Source organism: Ixodes scapularis, unplaced genomic scaffold, assembly GCF_016920785.2.
Source record: "Ixodes scapularis isolate PalLabHiFi unplaced genomic scaffold, ASM1692078v2 PGA_scaffold5__190_contigs__length_132052651, whole genome shotgun sequence".
Taxonomy (NCBI): domain Eukaryota; kingdom Metazoa; phylum Arthropoda; class Arachnida; order Ixodida; family Ixodidae; genus Ixodes; species Ixodes scapularis.
Window position 1 is genome coordinate 46,300,353 of NW_024609880.1, and position 17,069 is coordinate 46,317,421.

At 46.9% G+C, this 17,069-nt stretch overlaps 1 protein-coding gene across 1 annotated transcript in view; it reads left to right on the plus strand.

Annotated features, from left to right (window-relative positions):
- LOC115327629 (SEC14-like protein 4) overlaps nucleotides 1-17,069 on the plus strand; it is a 68,599-nt gene that overhangs the window by 43,195 nt on the left and 8,335 nt on the right. The window contains exons 6-8 of the mRNA XM_029988667.4: nucleotides 3,381-3,475; nucleotides 12,182-12,260; nucleotides 12,323-12,403. Coding sequence (XP_029844527.2) covers nucleotides 3,381-3,475; nucleotides 12,182-12,260; nucleotides 12,323-12,403 — 255 coding nt within the window. The remainder of the gene's footprint in view (nucleotides 1-3,380; nucleotides 3,476-12,181; nucleotides 12,261-12,322; nucleotides 12,404-17,069) is intronic.

The following is a 17,069-nucleotide window of genomic DNA, read 5'->3' on the forward strand; positions in this document are numbered from 1 at the left end:
AGCGGAATATGCGCGCTCCAAATGGAGCGCTTTTCGAGCGCTCGAGATCTGCGAGCGGAATTCACCATTACTTGTCAGGCGATTTCGGGGATTTCGAGTCACCCTTGGGAGATCCTTTTGTTGGACCCAACGTCAACGGCAAAAAGCAAGTTTTTTTTTTTTTTTTTTTTTTTAGTGGCGTAGTGGCGTGCAAAAACACTGCAACGAGACGCGCAGTCGTCCGTATGATCTCATCGTCGTGGCGCGAGACTTGATCCTTTGACGGTCAGGTGCACTCGCTCGGCGAAATCTCCGAACGTCGTGAGTATAAAGAGGGGCCAATCATAACAATCTCAACTTGCCGAAGAAAAAAGACAAAAAGAGGAGAGTTTGTTATAAAAGACCCTCTTGCCGAGACAAGCCTCACATGTTTCGTCATGGACACCAAAGATGCCGACACTCGCTTACCCGACCCTGTGCAGCCTGCTTCTGAAATTGGACGCTGTCTTTGCATCCAGCGCCACGGTGGAACATCTTTTTAGCTTGACCGAGGACGTCATTAGAAGGAAAAGAGGAAAACTCTCCGATAACAACTTTGAAAGACAATTGCTTCGGCGAGCGAATAAACTATTTTGGAAGTCATAAAATGACTGCATTTATTTCCGGCTCGCAGGGTTTTTCACTGATCCAAACTTCTGTTCATTTTGCTGGCACAAAAACATAAAAAAGTAACTTCGAAAGTAACTTCAAAGTAATTCGCTACTTTTTTACAGTAGTTAGTAGTTTACTCAATTACTATTCCAAATGCGTAATTTCTACTCTACTCCAACTACTTTTGGCGTCGATACTCAGTAACTTAACTTAACTACCTTTTTTGAGTAATTTGTACATGTCTGGCGTTACCCGATGTTTTCAACTCTCCCGATGGACTGTTTTCAGTGTTGCTGAATGTTTTGATAAAAAAAAGCTGTTGGTCATGACGGCGTTCCAAATATGTTCCTCGTTCACCACACAGAATGGTGCTCAAAATAACTTCATCTAATATTTAAGAAATCATTGTCGGAGTCCGTTATTCCAGTAGAATGAAAAATTGCCAATATATGTTCCCGTTCCCGAATCTGGATCTCATCTCTTGCCTGGGAGTTTCCGGCCGATTTCTTTGGTTCCTTACTGCTGGAAACGCATGGAGCCCGTTGTTTTTTAAACAATTGGCGGAATATTCAGAGAATCACAACTTTCTTAACGTGAATCAACATGGTTTTCTTAATGGACTTTCAACCACCACGCAATTACTTAAACCGTCCATGATTCTGCTGAAATATGAAATCGTTCTAAACAGGTTGTTGTAATTTTCCTTGACCTCGCTAAAGCGTTTGACAGAGTGCCACACTGTAAACTGCTTCTAAAACTTAAATCAATCGTGCAAAATTATATCATTTACTTCTGGCTTTAAAATTACTTGCTAGAAAGAAAGCAGTACGTTCATATAAACTCTAGTGCATCCTCGCTAGTTCCTCTGCTATCGGGCGTCCCGAAAGGGACAGTCCTTGGACCTTCACTTTTTTTCAGTTTTTATAAAAGAAATCACTGCCAACATTCCTGTGCAAGCATGTTTATTTGCGGACGATGTTATCTTTACTGAGGTAAACTATGTTAGGAACCAGACTTTACTTAACAGCTGCTTATCCAAGATACACGATTGGTGTGACTCATGGGAGATGTCACTAAATGTTACCGAATGTGTTCCAATGCATATAACCCACAAAACTAGTTTTCTTTCCTCTAATTATTCGATCAATTGTCCTAGCCGAAGTGACTTCCTATAAATACCTCCGTGTAATCATTTCAAATGACCTGCGTTGGAACACCCATATTAGGTACACTGTGCTCAAGGCATTAACTAAGCTCGGGTTTCTCCGGCGAAATTTAAAGCGAACCTCATCCAACGTAAAATTAACAGCCTACAAAACGTTTATTCTGCCTATATTAGAGTATGCATCTGTTGTCTGGGACCCGTTTACTAAAGCCAAAATAAATTTACTTGAATCCATTCAGAGCAAAGCATTGCGTTTCATATAGAGCAACTTTCAGAGACAATAACCGTTTCAGAACCATATGCTGTCTGTTCCAGCATGAGAGGCAATACTATATGTGTGTTCCAGCATTAGCCCATTAACCCATAGACGCATGCTTGAAAGATTAAAATTTTTACTCGACCTACTTATCAACCGATTTAACATTGACACCTCTACACATATTTTACCTGCTCCTCATAATTACCCCACGCGAAATTTTCGTTGTAGATCTTTACAAGAATGGAGCTCTAGGATCGATGTAGTTAAGTTCTCATTTTTCCAAAGGACAATTCATGACTAGAATGCCCTAACCACTCATATAATAAATGGTTTATCAAAGTCATCGCACATTGCTAACCTCCAAAGTTTGTTAAGTCCCGTGATTAACGGTATTTCTTGTTGTTTTCATTTTTGTGTTTTGTTTTATATTTTTATTCAGTACTGTATAATAATGACGTTGATTGCTTTGTTCCCCTGTGCACAAAATGACTAGAAATGTATACCCTTATAAAAACATTATGCACCCCCTCCTACCACACTCCCGAAGGAGATAATAGTGGCAATAAAAATAAAATAAAAAATAAAAATAAAAGTTAGAAAATTGAGGAGGAAGCACAAGCTAGTCGAAGAAGATTCCCATGAAATGCAGAATGCAGAGACAAATGAAGAAGAAAAAGAGGACAACCAAAGCTAGTCGAAGAGGAAAGAGACTCTTATTAAACAGTTGGTAGTTCAGCGGTTGAATGCACATTTAATTTCTCCTTTCATTTCTATGGACGGTTGGTATTTGTATGTTTAGCTGGTTCCGCCAAAACATGTATCACCACTAGCTAAACGTTTCCCCGCCGGACGAGCCAAAAAGGGCAAAATTATTAAGAAAATTAAAAAACACACTGCGACCAGAACAATAGTTGCTTCAAAAACAAATGGAGCTACAGCTACTAATTATGTAACTATGTAACTAATAACTGATAACCGGTAACTGTGTAACCGTAGTTAAGGCTCCTACATAGCACGCGCAATCGGTACGTGACGGAGCAGGTTTCAGGAAGCGAGTAGTGTCAGACAGCAGCAGAAGAATGAACTGAAAAGTACCAATTCATACCTGAGGAAAGCGCTTCGCCGTTCACGTTGCTTATCGTTACTTGTATAAGGAATCATTGATGGAATTTAGCCAACACTGGTCGCCACGAACTTCGCCACTAAATTAAAAAGCATTCGATTAAGCAAATCCGCCTCCGTTTAAATAACAAATCGGTCTACGCGAGCAATCCGCTCGTTGAGGAATGTACCGGGAGTTCTTCCACACACTGTATTCTCCCGCAGGGTTCCTGCAAATATTGCCCGCGGCGGCCGTGGTTCGCCACCTTGCCTACATGCTCGAGAGCGGAGAGAGCTTGAAAGAACGCGTCTCGCTCAAGGTAAGCAGGCGACGACTTAAGCGTTTCCGTGGACGCGACAGTAGCGCATCGAACTGGGAGCCAATCACTCGCCTCCAGTCTCTCTGGTTCTTGATCTCCTCCCAATCACAGTTGTCTTATCTCGATTAAATGTGCTACGACGGCATCCGTGTATTCGCGGCTACTGATAAATTAAAGGGGCCCTGCAAGGACGTTTTTACTGGTTTTTAATTTGCACCGAACCTGAGCGCACAGAACGTAGTAACTTAGTGAAACTTTTCTTTTCTCGAAATTTACTTTATATTAAAAGTTATAGGCAAATTAAAATTACAAAAACAAGCAAAAATAACCTCCCTCATGACGTCCTTGGTTGCTTGAGTGGTCGTGCACTAGAGGAGGGGTAGTGAGCTAATCAAGGTGCTCATGCCTGCCGCACTCCGTGTCGACGGCGCGAGAGGGCGCCACTAAAGCATGTTCTGGATAGGCTGTATGCAGCGGACAGCCACAGCGGCTCTCATTGCATTCGCCGCGCGATTAAACACTAATTCGGCATGACATCTCATCGGCCACAAACGACAGCGAACACGGGGTCAAGATCAGTTCAGAATGGGAGCCACTTCGCCCTGCAATACCGCGAAACGGCCAAACCGCAAGACAAAGCTTTAGGGTTGTGCGAATATTCGAAATTTCTGAGAGTAGTTTCGAATAATACACTATTCGATATTCGCTTCGAGAAGAACTTCTCTATTCGCGTTTTTCGAAGTGTTTTAATTGCGGTGGTTTAGCCCCGTTGAGTGCGCTTCTTACCGAGCACCGGTGCACTGCGGAGAAGCAATACCCGCGGAAGCAAGCTTCGCGGGTGTTGCTCCTCCGCATTACATGGGTGCTTCGTAAGAAGCGAACTCAACGGAGTAACCCGCCGCGATAAACATTTGGAAAAGTACTAATATCGCAGTTGCGTGCTTGGACGAAAACCATACATTCAAAGCGGGATGGTGCACGTGTGCCGGCTGTATATGAAAATAAATGGAAACTTTGTGAATGTGAATACTGTAAAATCCTTTATTTTCGGGGCCCCTATTTTTCGCGAATCGGTCACAGAGGGCATATCGCGGCCCACTAAAGGTTGCGAATTCCAGATACCTGCATTGAAATTCTTGCAGACCGAAATTTGCGCGTGCCTTTAGGGTTCGCGAATTTTTCAATTCGCGAAAATTAAGGGCTCGTGAGCATTAAGGGTTTTACAGTATCTACATTGTAGTAAACGTTTTAAAATGAAACTGACTGTTTTGCAAGAGTATATGTTGGGCAGAGATGCCCTTACAACCTGCGTTCATCATGCGCGAGTCATTCTTTTTTAACTCCAAATTAAAGAAAGAATATTTAAGATTTGTAAATTCCCTCAATTCGGTATAGTTTTTCCATTTCCATTGGATTCATTTTATGTCAAACTTGTTGTTTACTTGCCATCCCAAAACATCATACCTTCTGAGGTCACAGTTCATAAATATAGATAGATTAAGCTAGGCTTATAAATGAATAGGTGGAACAACCTTCACAAGTTTTGCTGGGGTTTTGTCCAAACATTATGTTACGGTAGAAAAGGCTTGAAAAAGCTATTCGATTGTACCTGTGGAGGGGCCTGGAGACCCGTCAAGCAGCTTTGTCAGCTTTTTTCTCCAGCTCCCACCATACGTGATATGGTGAATAAAGTTATTATTATTATTATATTCGATTCGAAAATATTCGGCCAAAACCACTATTTGCTTCGAATTCGCTTTGAACTCAAAATCCACTATTTGCACAAGACTACAAAGCTTCTCGCCGAAGGCCTTCGAAAAGCTCGGAGCCGGTCGGATCCTCCAGTCCATACGACCGCAGCGCCGCCGCGTACATCCGGGACCTTTCCTTGTCGGCGGCTGATCCCACTACTCGTTTCTAGTATGCGCCGCCTTTTCCACCGCTTGGTGCGGGTATGTCGACGGGTCATTTCTTGTTTCCCTACATTATAAACTGCATTCGTTTCTTTTCTGATCTATAATACTGAAAAAAAACTACTTTAATAAATAACTGAAGCTTTTCGCGCCACTTATATTTTGTATTTCGACTAAAAAGAGGCTTTTAGCAGCTCTGACCAGTAAAAAGCTTAGGACCAAAGACGTCAGATTTTGCTTGCTTTCGGTACCGCGGGTCGCCCTCGTCAGTGGCGGTTTCCGCGTCGTTCGGTTAAAATATGACGCGCTGATATTCAGTTACTCTCTCTGTGCCCGCTGGCTTGCCCGAACCCCAAGAGACGTGTAACCGCAAAAAAGATAGACGCTTAAATATGATTGCAGGGCCCCTCTAAGGAACGCGGGGCGAGAGGAGTCCGCATTTTCTCTTCAACGAATCAGATTGCGGAGTTGCGCGATAAGGACGCCGAATAACGAATGCCAATGCAAGAATTGGGAAGATCGTTTATGCATTGATAAGCCACGATGTGCGTTTCCTAAGGCCCGTTCACACAGTCGCGTCTCACTGCATTTGACTGCGTTAAGACTGCTTGCGTCGAGCTATTGGTATGGCGTCCCTTGTGCCATATAATAAGCTACTCTTCAGAGTAACGACACTTGACCATATTGTGTCTTAAAATCATTATTGCCAGTTATCTGAAGCTTTATCTGAAATCAAAGGAAACGCTTTTCCGCCCTCCACAAATGTTTCGATAGTTCGCAACAAAGCAGAGCAATAAAACGTGACCTTCCTAACACCGAATTTAATGCCGAGGATGTCACACATTCGACTCATGACGATCGGCAGCTGCGTCTGCTCTGCATAAGAACCAACTAATGTCGGGGAACGGAGTACCGATACTCTGAGCGCATCTCATTTAGTGGCTCTAAGCGACCATTACGATGAGCCAATGGGGAGGCGAGGTGCTGCTGCAGGACGCAGGCGACGCAACTGCGTGAACGAGCCTTTCAGCTGTCGTCGGAACTAGCATGTTCTACGGCACGACTCGATCATTCACTACCCACTTTTAGGGAATAGAGGAACTCCAACCAATCACTACAAAACTGGGGGTACAACGTTTCGAAACCGACTTGATATTAAATTGATAGCTTTATTGGCGACACTTCGCAGAGGTTTTGTCTTTTGTCACTTGTAGTCGCAGCGCGCGCAGGAAAAGTTGAAAGAAACCCTTCTCTTCCCTCTTGCCTCAAGGAGATAGAACTCGGGACTTCCCGTACGACGTGCCGCGCGCAGAGGGCGAAGAGGGCAGCCCTGGCGTCCGGCAAGAATTGTGCATTGAAGAAAGGTTCCTCGTTTCGTCTGCTTGAAGGACTTGTTTTCCAACATACTCGCTTTATGCGAAATCTCACTTTGGCAGTATCCAGTTGCTACGCGTAATGCTGGATGCTTTTAGAAGCTTGCACCGCGCTTAACCACTTCAGTAATCTTATGTGGCAGTCGTCAGCGGCATCTACGACGTTAACCACGACGGCTATGAGAATTCCCCCCGTTGCATCTCCTTCCTCACGTATGTGGCGGCACCATTCCAACGGCATCTCGCAACAGTGCTACGGCTGTGGCTTTTGTTTCTTCGCACATTGTGGGCGAAAAATACGGGATCTTTTTTTCAGAGCCGGTTATAATTGTTTCACGAGAAGCAACTTTTTTTTTTATAGTTGCGGAGATGTCTTATTTTTCTTCGTCACGCGGCGTAGGATGGTAAAGCGCCCAGGGATGTATTGACGTTGCTTGGTGTATCCTGGATGTAACACGATTCAATAAAATGTCTCTGCCGGGAAATACCTTCGACGTCGAGGATGCACGTGTTCTGAAGTCGATGCGATGATCTTTGAGAAATTGTTCCTCAATAGCGCTGCGCTAGAGGTCAAATTTGCGTACGTCGTTATTGTGTTGGAGAAGCTTCCTGTGGACATGGGCTGGGGGGGGGGGGGGGGGGGGGCGGGGGGGGGAAGGGCCAAGGGGAGCGCTTGACCCCCCCCCCCTTAAGTTCTCAAAGTGGGGGTCAAGGCATGTGTTTTGTCCCCCCCCCCCCCCCCCCCCCCCCCCCGAAGCAGCCGCCACTGGGCAGGGCAAACTCTGGCCGGCAGCGCCCAAGGGATACCAAAGGCACCGCCCACGCGGCCGTGGAGAGGGGTCTGGTTTACCCCCCACTCAAGAACACGTTGGTACGCCACTGCTTGTGGGAGCTTTTTGGTTTCACCGATTATTTGACGGGGCGGGGCAATCAGAGCATCCAATTCTGTACGTACTCTTTGTTTGTTTTTTTCTTTGTTCTTTTTTTTTATTAAAGGACCGATTTTTCGGCCGTGGCGTAAGTCGTCCCAGTGTTGGAATGGGCTTAATTGTGGGCTACCTGAATTCCAATTTTTGCCAGCACGCGTGCTAGTCCCTCACTTGTACCCTTTATATATGGCACGCTGATGCGTGTCGTTCTCTGTTCTTGCTGTTGTGCACGCCGGTGAGTGCGACGTTGACTGCGGGCAACTCGATGAATAAAGCTGCTGGTGTAGCCGTTGTTCTACAGATCGTCGATGACAGGTTTTAACACAATACGTTCGCGTTTAGAAGCTTGTGTCGCAGAAACTCGATTTCGGCGTCGGTGGGGAGGGAAACTCCTCATTGGTCGATGGGTCATGACGTCACAGCCATATCACCTCGCGTGGAAATTTCAAACACTCACAAGGCCCACGTGAAACGTGACGTCAGGCGGGGAATTAATGTGATTAAAACATGCCATGTAGTGCTAATTAAAGGTCGCCGCATGTCTCAAATGATTTCGCTTTTATAAAGTAATTATTTGCCTTAAAGAAAAAAATTTAAAAAAATTATTGGCAGAGGGCGCATTTGGACCCATGACTGTTCTGTTACGAGGCAGACAGGCTACCGACTAGGCCACGCAAGCACTCTTTTTGTTCCATTTTTTTCTGTTTTTACAGGTTCACTTCTTTAATACAAGGTAAGAACATAAGCCTAATTGGCTCATGAAGAGAGTGACAAAAAATTCAAATTATAAGAAACTATTGAAGGTCTCAAGCTCTTCAACCAGTGGAAACCAGTCAGTCAGCCGCTGCTGCACCATATAAATTTCTTTCAGGTAGCACATGCTTTCAACACAATACTTATGAACAGGACGCACATTAATCTACGTGCCGTACCACCACGCGACTCTGCCACAGACTATGCAGAACAACGAGCATAAATATGTCGTAGGGAACTGTGTCCCCATTTTTCACAAACAAGTACCGTATGCCATAGGGCGTTAACGGGACTTCTTTTTTTTTTTAAAGTTGTTCGGAGGATATTTACCAAAAATACCACGTCCCAGCAACGTAGGAATGTATGTTTAATGGGATCGGGTTTTTTTACACAGAAAACAGTTTTCAGACTATGGTACTTGTATGCCCTTGGACACTAACCAGGCTTTGACAAAGAGTGTTTCGCTCTGCGGTTTAGAGAAAACGTTTTTGCCCATGCGAGGTCTATTACTTTTTTTGCTCGTTTAACACATCTTGTCCTGGTGCGCCACTGTACAAAGTTCGGTACAAAGGAGCGGGAAATAACGGTTCGGTCAGATCTCTCGAGAGCCATTTACGCCGCTGACAAATATTCGAGCGATACCCGCGATCTTAAAAAGTCATATGCGTCATTAACTCCCTTTAAATACTCCCGAATCCAGCGGCTACAGCCACTTGACGCCACAATAATCTCGGGCAGCGCGTCACGTAACCTCACTGGAATCACGATAGAGAAGAATGTGTCCCTTTGGTCTCAAAGAAAATAAACCTGTTCACGAACTGCCTGATGAAGAAATGAGAAAAGCCAAGATCCCCCGTTTTGACTCGGCGGAAAAAGATTGTTTGACTGCTGTTAGTGACAGATCAAGAACGAAGCGGAAGCTCATCCTACCTTTTTCCGCTTTAGTAGAGCGAACACAGGAAAGGACGCTCCTCCCACCCCTTTCCACTTCGGCGTTCCGCTAAAGTGGAAAAGGGTGGGAGGAGCTTCCACTTCGTTCTTGACCTGTCACCGGGTATAGCTAGCTCTCAAACCGAATTTGGAATAAAAACGTAAACACTCGGTGCGTACGTTGAATTTTACTCCGCGAACAATGCAGGCCCGGTTGCACGTACCCCAACTTCGCCATGAGAAAAACATCTAAAAAATGTGGCCCGAGTAAACATAAATCTCTGCTCCGATTGCCCCGCCACATACATCCGTGAAACGAAAGAGCGTCCACGCGATACTTCTCCAACACAAATCCGACGTACGCAATAATTGACCGCGAGCACAGCACTGTTGAGGAACATTACCTCAAAAACCATCGCATTTACTCAAGAACACGTGCATCTTCGATGCCGAAGGTAACCCCCGGCAGAGATGCTTTATTGAATAATGATACATCCAGAATACACCAGGCAACATGAATAGATTCATGAACGCTTTACCATCTGTATACTTAAACGCGCTACGTCACGGAACGAAGAAAAGAAAAAAGACGTATTTTTGGCCCACAATGTGCGAAGAAATCAAATCGATAGCTTTTGCACGGTCGCACAATGCGGGTGGTATGGTACGGTCACGTACCCGAAGACGGAGGTGCGACGGGGTTAATTCTCCGTCGTGGTTGACGTCGTAGATGCCACTGACGACTGCCACAAGTAATCCTTGGAGTAAATGGGTAAGCGCGGTGGAAGTTTCTAAAACCATCTAATATTACGCGTACCAGCTGGATACTACCAAAGTGGGATTTCGCATAACGCGAGTAATGTTAGAAAAAGAGTCTTTCAAAAGGAAAACACGGAATACACTCCTTTGGTCGCGTGGTTAATGGCGGGATGCCGGGGTGGTCAACGGGAAATTCCGACTTCTCTGGCCTCGCGCCAAGAGTGGAGGTAAGGGTTTTACCGTAGCGGCGAGGACAGGAGGCGAGGTCGAAATCCCTGCAAAGTATCGCCCGGATAGCTGTCGCTCACCGCAACCTTAGAAGTTGCTGCTTTTCAACGAATTATAGCCTCGCCCGAAGAAGAACCAGGACGGTTTTGAAACGTTGGGCCATTAGTCTTGCAGGGATTGATTGGTTGGAGTCCATTTATTTCCTAAGTTTAACTAGAGAAGTAGTTGACAAATGTTCAGCTTTAAGTGTTCACTATCAACTCTGCATTGGCTGTCCCGAACTGCAGGTACGTGGGTCATGGTCAACAGTCGATAGCTTCATGTCCTGCCGACAATCACTGAACGCAGCGTTTAAAGCATACTCTTGACAACGAAACGTATCAAAATAAATCGAAACGTACATCAAGCCTCAAGGTTGACTTATGCGCAATAGTGATATAAAAATAACGTTTGATTTTTGTCTTGTTTGTAAGATCATTCTAAAGAGACAATATGAAGGCGAGATTTATTCTTGAAGTCCTAAAATGCATGAAACACAGTATTTAAGGTGCGATCGTTTAAAATTATTTAGACTTTAAACCCTCGCTTCGGGAGTAAAGAATCTTTATATTTATTTAATTCCCCGATACTTTGAGCGGGGAATCTGAATTAGTATAGAGGTATATTTTGCCCGCTACATTTAGCAGGGAATCTGAATATCTGTGTAGGCCCCATCGCGTCACGTTATCTGACATAAATTTCCCCGCCGACTTTGACGAGGAAACTTTATTCGTGTACAGATCACGTGACATAAATTGACATCACGTGTCGTTAACACCAATTCAGTTTCCCCGCTAAATCTAGCGGAAAATGCACGGACGAACGGACAAACGTTTGGGATTGGAGGTTTCGTTAAAAAACATTTTAGTCTTTAAAAATAACCTTTTAGAATGGCATATGGTTGACACCATTGGTAAGCCCTCTGTGCTGGGTTTACTGTCGTCACACACCTCGATGCCAGTACTGGGATGGAGTTCGGCAGGGATTCGTGTCCAGTCAGTGCCGGAACTCTAATCTGGACAGTTGGCGAAACATTCGGCAACGAATTCGGCGGCCGTAATTGGCCTTCGCCTCGCTTGACCTCCGCGCCGGCAAATCACGGCGGTCGAATTTCTCGCAGACTTTTCCGCCAACTGTCTAGAATAGAGCCCCTGATCTGCACCTTGGCCGGGTTTCAAACCTGCCGAATGGGGATCCGTAGGCTGGTGCTTTGCCTCTGCTTTGTATTTTTAATGCAATAGCTTTGTATGGGAACCCCGCACGGACCTTGCTTGCTCGTGTTGGCGTTGGTCGCGCCGAAGCAAGGCCACGGGAGAAAGCGTCAGCAACGGAACGCAGGCTCATTTGCTGACACTTTGTTGGTCATTGGTATGACTTCCGAGCGTGCGCGATTGGGGAAAGGAGGAGGGAGCGGTGAAAACGAGAGGAGAAGTGTTAGCGTACCGCTTAGAGGTCCTCTCCTCCCTGCCCCCGCCCTCGCCCCCAACACACTCCGCGCGTAGGTAGGGTAGGAACCGCGTGTTAGTGCTATTGCACCTTCAACGCAGCCTAGTGATATTTTTTCTTCACTGATAAATTTAACATACGCTTATGATTTATTAATTGTATACTTAATTGCGTTATTTTTCATGGGACCCGGTATGTCCGGCCCAGCGGACATTTTGGCTCCCATCAACGGTGGCTCATATATTTTTTATATAGATTTCTTCGATTTTTAGCCATCTATGATGCACGTTTGAAGTGATTGATTATGAACTTACCAATCTCGCATTTCGGGTACAGATGGGGCGGCCTGTGGAGACGACGTACATTGTGCTAGACTTCGAGAACTTCAGCCTCCGGCAACTGTACTCCTGGGAAGGTGGGTCCGGAGTCCCACCACAGACGCGAGTGTGCTCATGCGAGTCCTCTGGTTCATTACAGCCATGACGCTGCTCACGGACATGTTGAGTGTCTACGAGGCCCACTACCCGGAGATTCTAGAGAAGGCCCTGGTCATCAACGGTAAGTCCTTGGACGACATTGGACCATGTATCGCTTCCAACTTTCTTCCGACCATGTCTTCGACACTATCGCGAGGGTCACGACATACGTCTACACTGTAGATTCGAGGAGATAGCCCGATATCAGGGTTGAGTTGTATCGCGATACAAATGTATCGCGATAGTATTCAAGAGATATATTTCGTTTCTGTACTTCTGTATCGCGATACATTTTTTTCACCAGTATCTGTCTTTCTGTATGGAAATACATTTGCAATGTTTCTTTGTATCTCAATACAATCCGGATGAAATCTGTTTCGTTACATTTCTCAAGAAATACTTCCAGCTCCCACCTGTTCCGGCAATATCAGGTATCATCATCATCACCGTAAACTTTATTAATTGATAAAGTGAAAGGACCTTGCGGTCTCTGGTTGGTGCCTTCAGTCCAGGGCTCCGTTGGCCGCCCAAATTCGGCGGGCTCGATCAACCAGTCGCAGCTGGTCATCGAGCTCTGTGCCGGAAAGGGCCGCCTCCCAGGAGGAAAAGGTGGCAAAGGAATGGGGGTGATACCCTCACCGAGGGGGTGGGGGCATTCCCAGATGGAGTGGTACACGTTAGGGTGATCACTGCCACATCCCGGGCAGGTGCCTGCGTACCGGTTGGGGAACCAGCGACGTCGCTGGTGGAGGTTAGGGAACGTGAACGTTTGAAGTTGTCGCCGTCCGCTTCCTCTGCCCGGGATAGCTTCCGATTCGGAGGGGGCAGGACCGGGCGGGTTGTTCGGTATTCTTCCGTTACCAGGTGGTAGGTGTTAAGGTGTGTGTCGGTTGGAGGGCGGAGGGACTGGGAGTCCGCGGGTGTTTTTGGCTCCGGGTCCCGCTGTATCCTGATCCCATCCAACAAAGCCCGGTTCGTCGCTACCGCTCGGGCTAGCGCGTGAGCACTTTCGTTGCCGGATAAGCCCAGATGTGCAGGCGTCCAGATGATCCGGATGACCGGTATTTGTAACCATTCGGTGATTATGGCAGTAAAATAGTTTGTTGTTGGGCGAGTTGGTGAACGTTTGGATACATGGTTTTGCGCAAAAAAGACGGACACATGAGAGAGAAACAAACACGAGCTTGAGCTGTCCTGTTTTTTGCGCTCGAGTCTGTTTCTCTCTCTTGGGTCCGTCTTCTTTGCGCAAAATCATGTATCCAAAGGTGCTTATGCCGTTGATGAGGTGTGCTGTCCATGGGTAGAGGGTGTTGTCCGCAAACGCTCTGCACGCTGCTTGCGAGCCGGTGACGACAATTATCTTATGTTTGAGGTCGGTGGTGCCTCTGCGTGGGATTGCGTGTGAGATGGCCAGCGCTATGGCCATCTCCTCCACCTCCTGGATTAATGCGATGTTTGAGATGGAGCCCGTGCTGTGACAGGTGTCGTTTCTGTCTGTCACTGCGATGGTTGCTGCTCCAGCTCTTTCCCTGTGGACAGCAGCATCGTTGTACCCTGTTTGTGGGTCTGGGGCGTAGACTTTCTCTAAGGTCCGGACCCTAGCCTCTCTTCGCCCTGTGTGGAGGTCTGGGTGCATTTTCTTATTGATAGGTGCCGCCTGTACGCGGTTCAGAATGTCCGGTTTCAGGCGCACTGAGGCGGCTGGTTCTTCCTGCGTGAGATTGGTGTAGCTATGTCTGGGCAGTGTTGCTCGGCCCGTTCGGGTGGCGCTGAGGCGTGTGAGCTGTCCTGTTTTTTGCGCTTCGACTAGCTCTTCCACCGTGTTGTGGAGTCCCAGCATCAGGAGTCGCTTCACTAACGTACTTATTGTTAGAGCAAGGGCTGTCTTGATCGCCTTGTGGAGCAACGTCTATAGCCAGTTCATTTCGGTGATGGTGAAGTTGTGAAAGGGCACGATATGTGAACCGGCCCACATTGAGGACTTGATAGATTCGCAGCGTATCTTGTTCACTAAGCCCCCCTTTCCGATTAGACACCCGTCGGATGAGGTGGGCTATTTGGTCGGCTTGTCCGCACAGGAGCTCCACGGTGTGTCGTCCTCCTCCGTGGTTTTGGAGGTACATGCCAAGGATTCGTAAGCGCTCTACCCAGGGTATAGGTGTATTTTCTAGCTTTAGGTCGATGGTCGGTGCGTGTTTGTTCAGTACTGAGCGTTTTCGAATCACCAGGAGGTCGGATTTTTCACTTGCGCAGGTTCGCCCTGCCGCTCCCGCGTAGTCTTGATGACGTTGACTGCTTCTTGCAGTCTGCCCTGGATTTCTCCCTCCGTCCCTGTGGTGGTCCACACCGGGATATTGTCGGCGTACAGGGCGTGTCGCAAGTACCGTATTTCGTTGAGTTTCTGCGGGAGGCTCGCCATTGCCACGTTGAACAGCAAGTGCGATGCAACTGATCCCTGAGGCGTCCCTCGTCCTGTTAGGCGAGCGGGGTCCGACAGGATGTCGCCAATTCCCAGGGTGGCGGTTCGATCTATCAGAAAGGATCGCACATAGTTGTATTCCCTTGTACCGCAGTGGGTCTCGGTGATGTTGCGTCGTATATCATCGTGCGAGACATTATCGAAAGCCCCCTTGAGGTCGATGGCTAGCACCGCCCTCGCCTGGGCTTGGCTTTGAATGTCCAGGACCTCTTCCTTTAGTTGGAGGAGGACACCTTGCGTGGAGAGGCGTGGTCGGAATCCATACATGGTGTCCGCAAAGTACTCTTGCTCCTCGAGATATGGTTGTAGTTGTGACAATACGACGTGCTCTATGAGCTTCCCCACACAAGACGTAAGCGAAATGGGTCGTAGGTTTTGAAGTCCCAGTGGCTTGCCAGGCTTAGGGATGAGTGTAATGTCCGCGTGTTTCCATTCCTCCGCGATTCTTTCTGTCCTCCAGACCTCATTGAAATATCGGGTGAGCGTCGTAATGGAAGCGTCGTCAAGGTTGTGCAGCATTTTGTATTTGACTCCGTCTTTCCCCGGGGTTGTGGTGCGCATAAGTTTGGTGAGGACAGCTTGTATCTCCGATTCGATGAAGTCCTCGTCTATCTGGCTCGGCTCTTCCGTGTAGGGGTACTCTGCTTAGTCGTGACGTTGGCCGGCTGCGAGATATCGGGATTCTAGTTCCTTCACGATGGAGGGTTCGTCCCGCTGCAGTTCGTGCAGACGTTTGGTCACGGCCTTGGATGTCTCGGTCTTGGAGCGCGATGGGTACAGCAAGGACCGGAGGATCGCCCAAGTCTTTTCGCATCACTCGTCAGACTGACATGATGTCAGGGAAGGGACTGTGGCCAATCCTTCATGGAACGTTTCTTGAGCCATGGAAGACTCCTCTTCATCCGAAACCACTACCTTCAAGGCGAAGTGCCAAGCCTACAGGAAAGTAATTTTGGGATCAAAAACTTCCACTTCAAACTTCAAACTTGATCTCAGTTGGCGTCTCAAAATATTTGAAAAATGTATTGCAGTATCACTATTGCTGTGTTTGTATTTCTGCCCTCCCTAAAATTTATTTCTGTATATGTATTTCCAAAGACTTTTCGCCTATATTTAAAAGTTATTTCCGATACGTACCGCGATACATTTTTATAGCTATATTTTAGTATCAGTATTTTAACTACTATTTCAATGTATCCCAGTACTTCCATTTCAAAATATATTTTTGAGTATTTCTGCCCAACCCTGCACAACATTATATTACGTTCTCGGATATTTACTTCAATTAATTTGAGCACAAATCAGGAATTCCGCGAAGGTCCAAAAGTCGCCGCCACTCATTTTGCAAACTGTGGTGACAGCGACGCTACCAAAGTTTACCAACATTCGAAAATAGCACTCCTCATATTACGAATATTGTCACGACTAACTTCAAATGAACGTTTAATGCCGCAAACTTGTGCCAAGAAACATAGAGTAACAAATACCGTATACATGCTTTGACGACGATGACGGAAGGACGACTTCCTCAGGCAGCCATGCGAAGCTCCTTTTGTAAGCGCGTGGGTCTCCAGAAGTTTCCGCGTTCAAACAAACAAGATTCCCTAATCATATGGAATATTTCAGGCAGGCAAACTAAAGGAAGATAAAACGGACAAGCGCTGGCGGGGATCAAACCCCAGCCAGCGGCGTGGGAGTCGAGCACGTGACTGACTTAGCCATTCGCAAGCGGCCATTACTCTCATAGTGAAAAAACGCATCGCCCGGATGCAACATAAAATTAAACTGGCAACTGAAAACAGGAAAAGGGCAAACTAAGGAGTTGCCGACACCGCAGATTTTCCCAGTCCTTTGGAGCATAGTTCAGTTCGATTCGGACGACGTGAATCACCTTCGGGTCGCAGAGGGCGGCGTGACAGTGTTCATGTTCCGTTGGGCAGCGGCTTGCGACGATGAATTGGTGTTTAGATCCACAACTGGTAGCCGGGCTGTAACGGGGTGTCGTGGCGACAAAACTTGTACCGGCCATCGTCAGCAAGTGTGCGGCTCGAATCAAAATGCGGCCGAACTGGCAGACTTTCTCTGTTCGGTGAGCGACGAACCGAGCGTCGTCGTCCTGTTTTTTTTCGTGATCGACATTCCACACGTCGTCTGTATCGTCGTCGGGTTTGTCATCAAGGCAGTCGTCGAGGTTGTAGTCGGGGTTGTTGTTGAAGTCATAGTCCGGGTAGTTCTTGGGTCGCCGTCGAATTCGTCGTCAGGGTTGCCG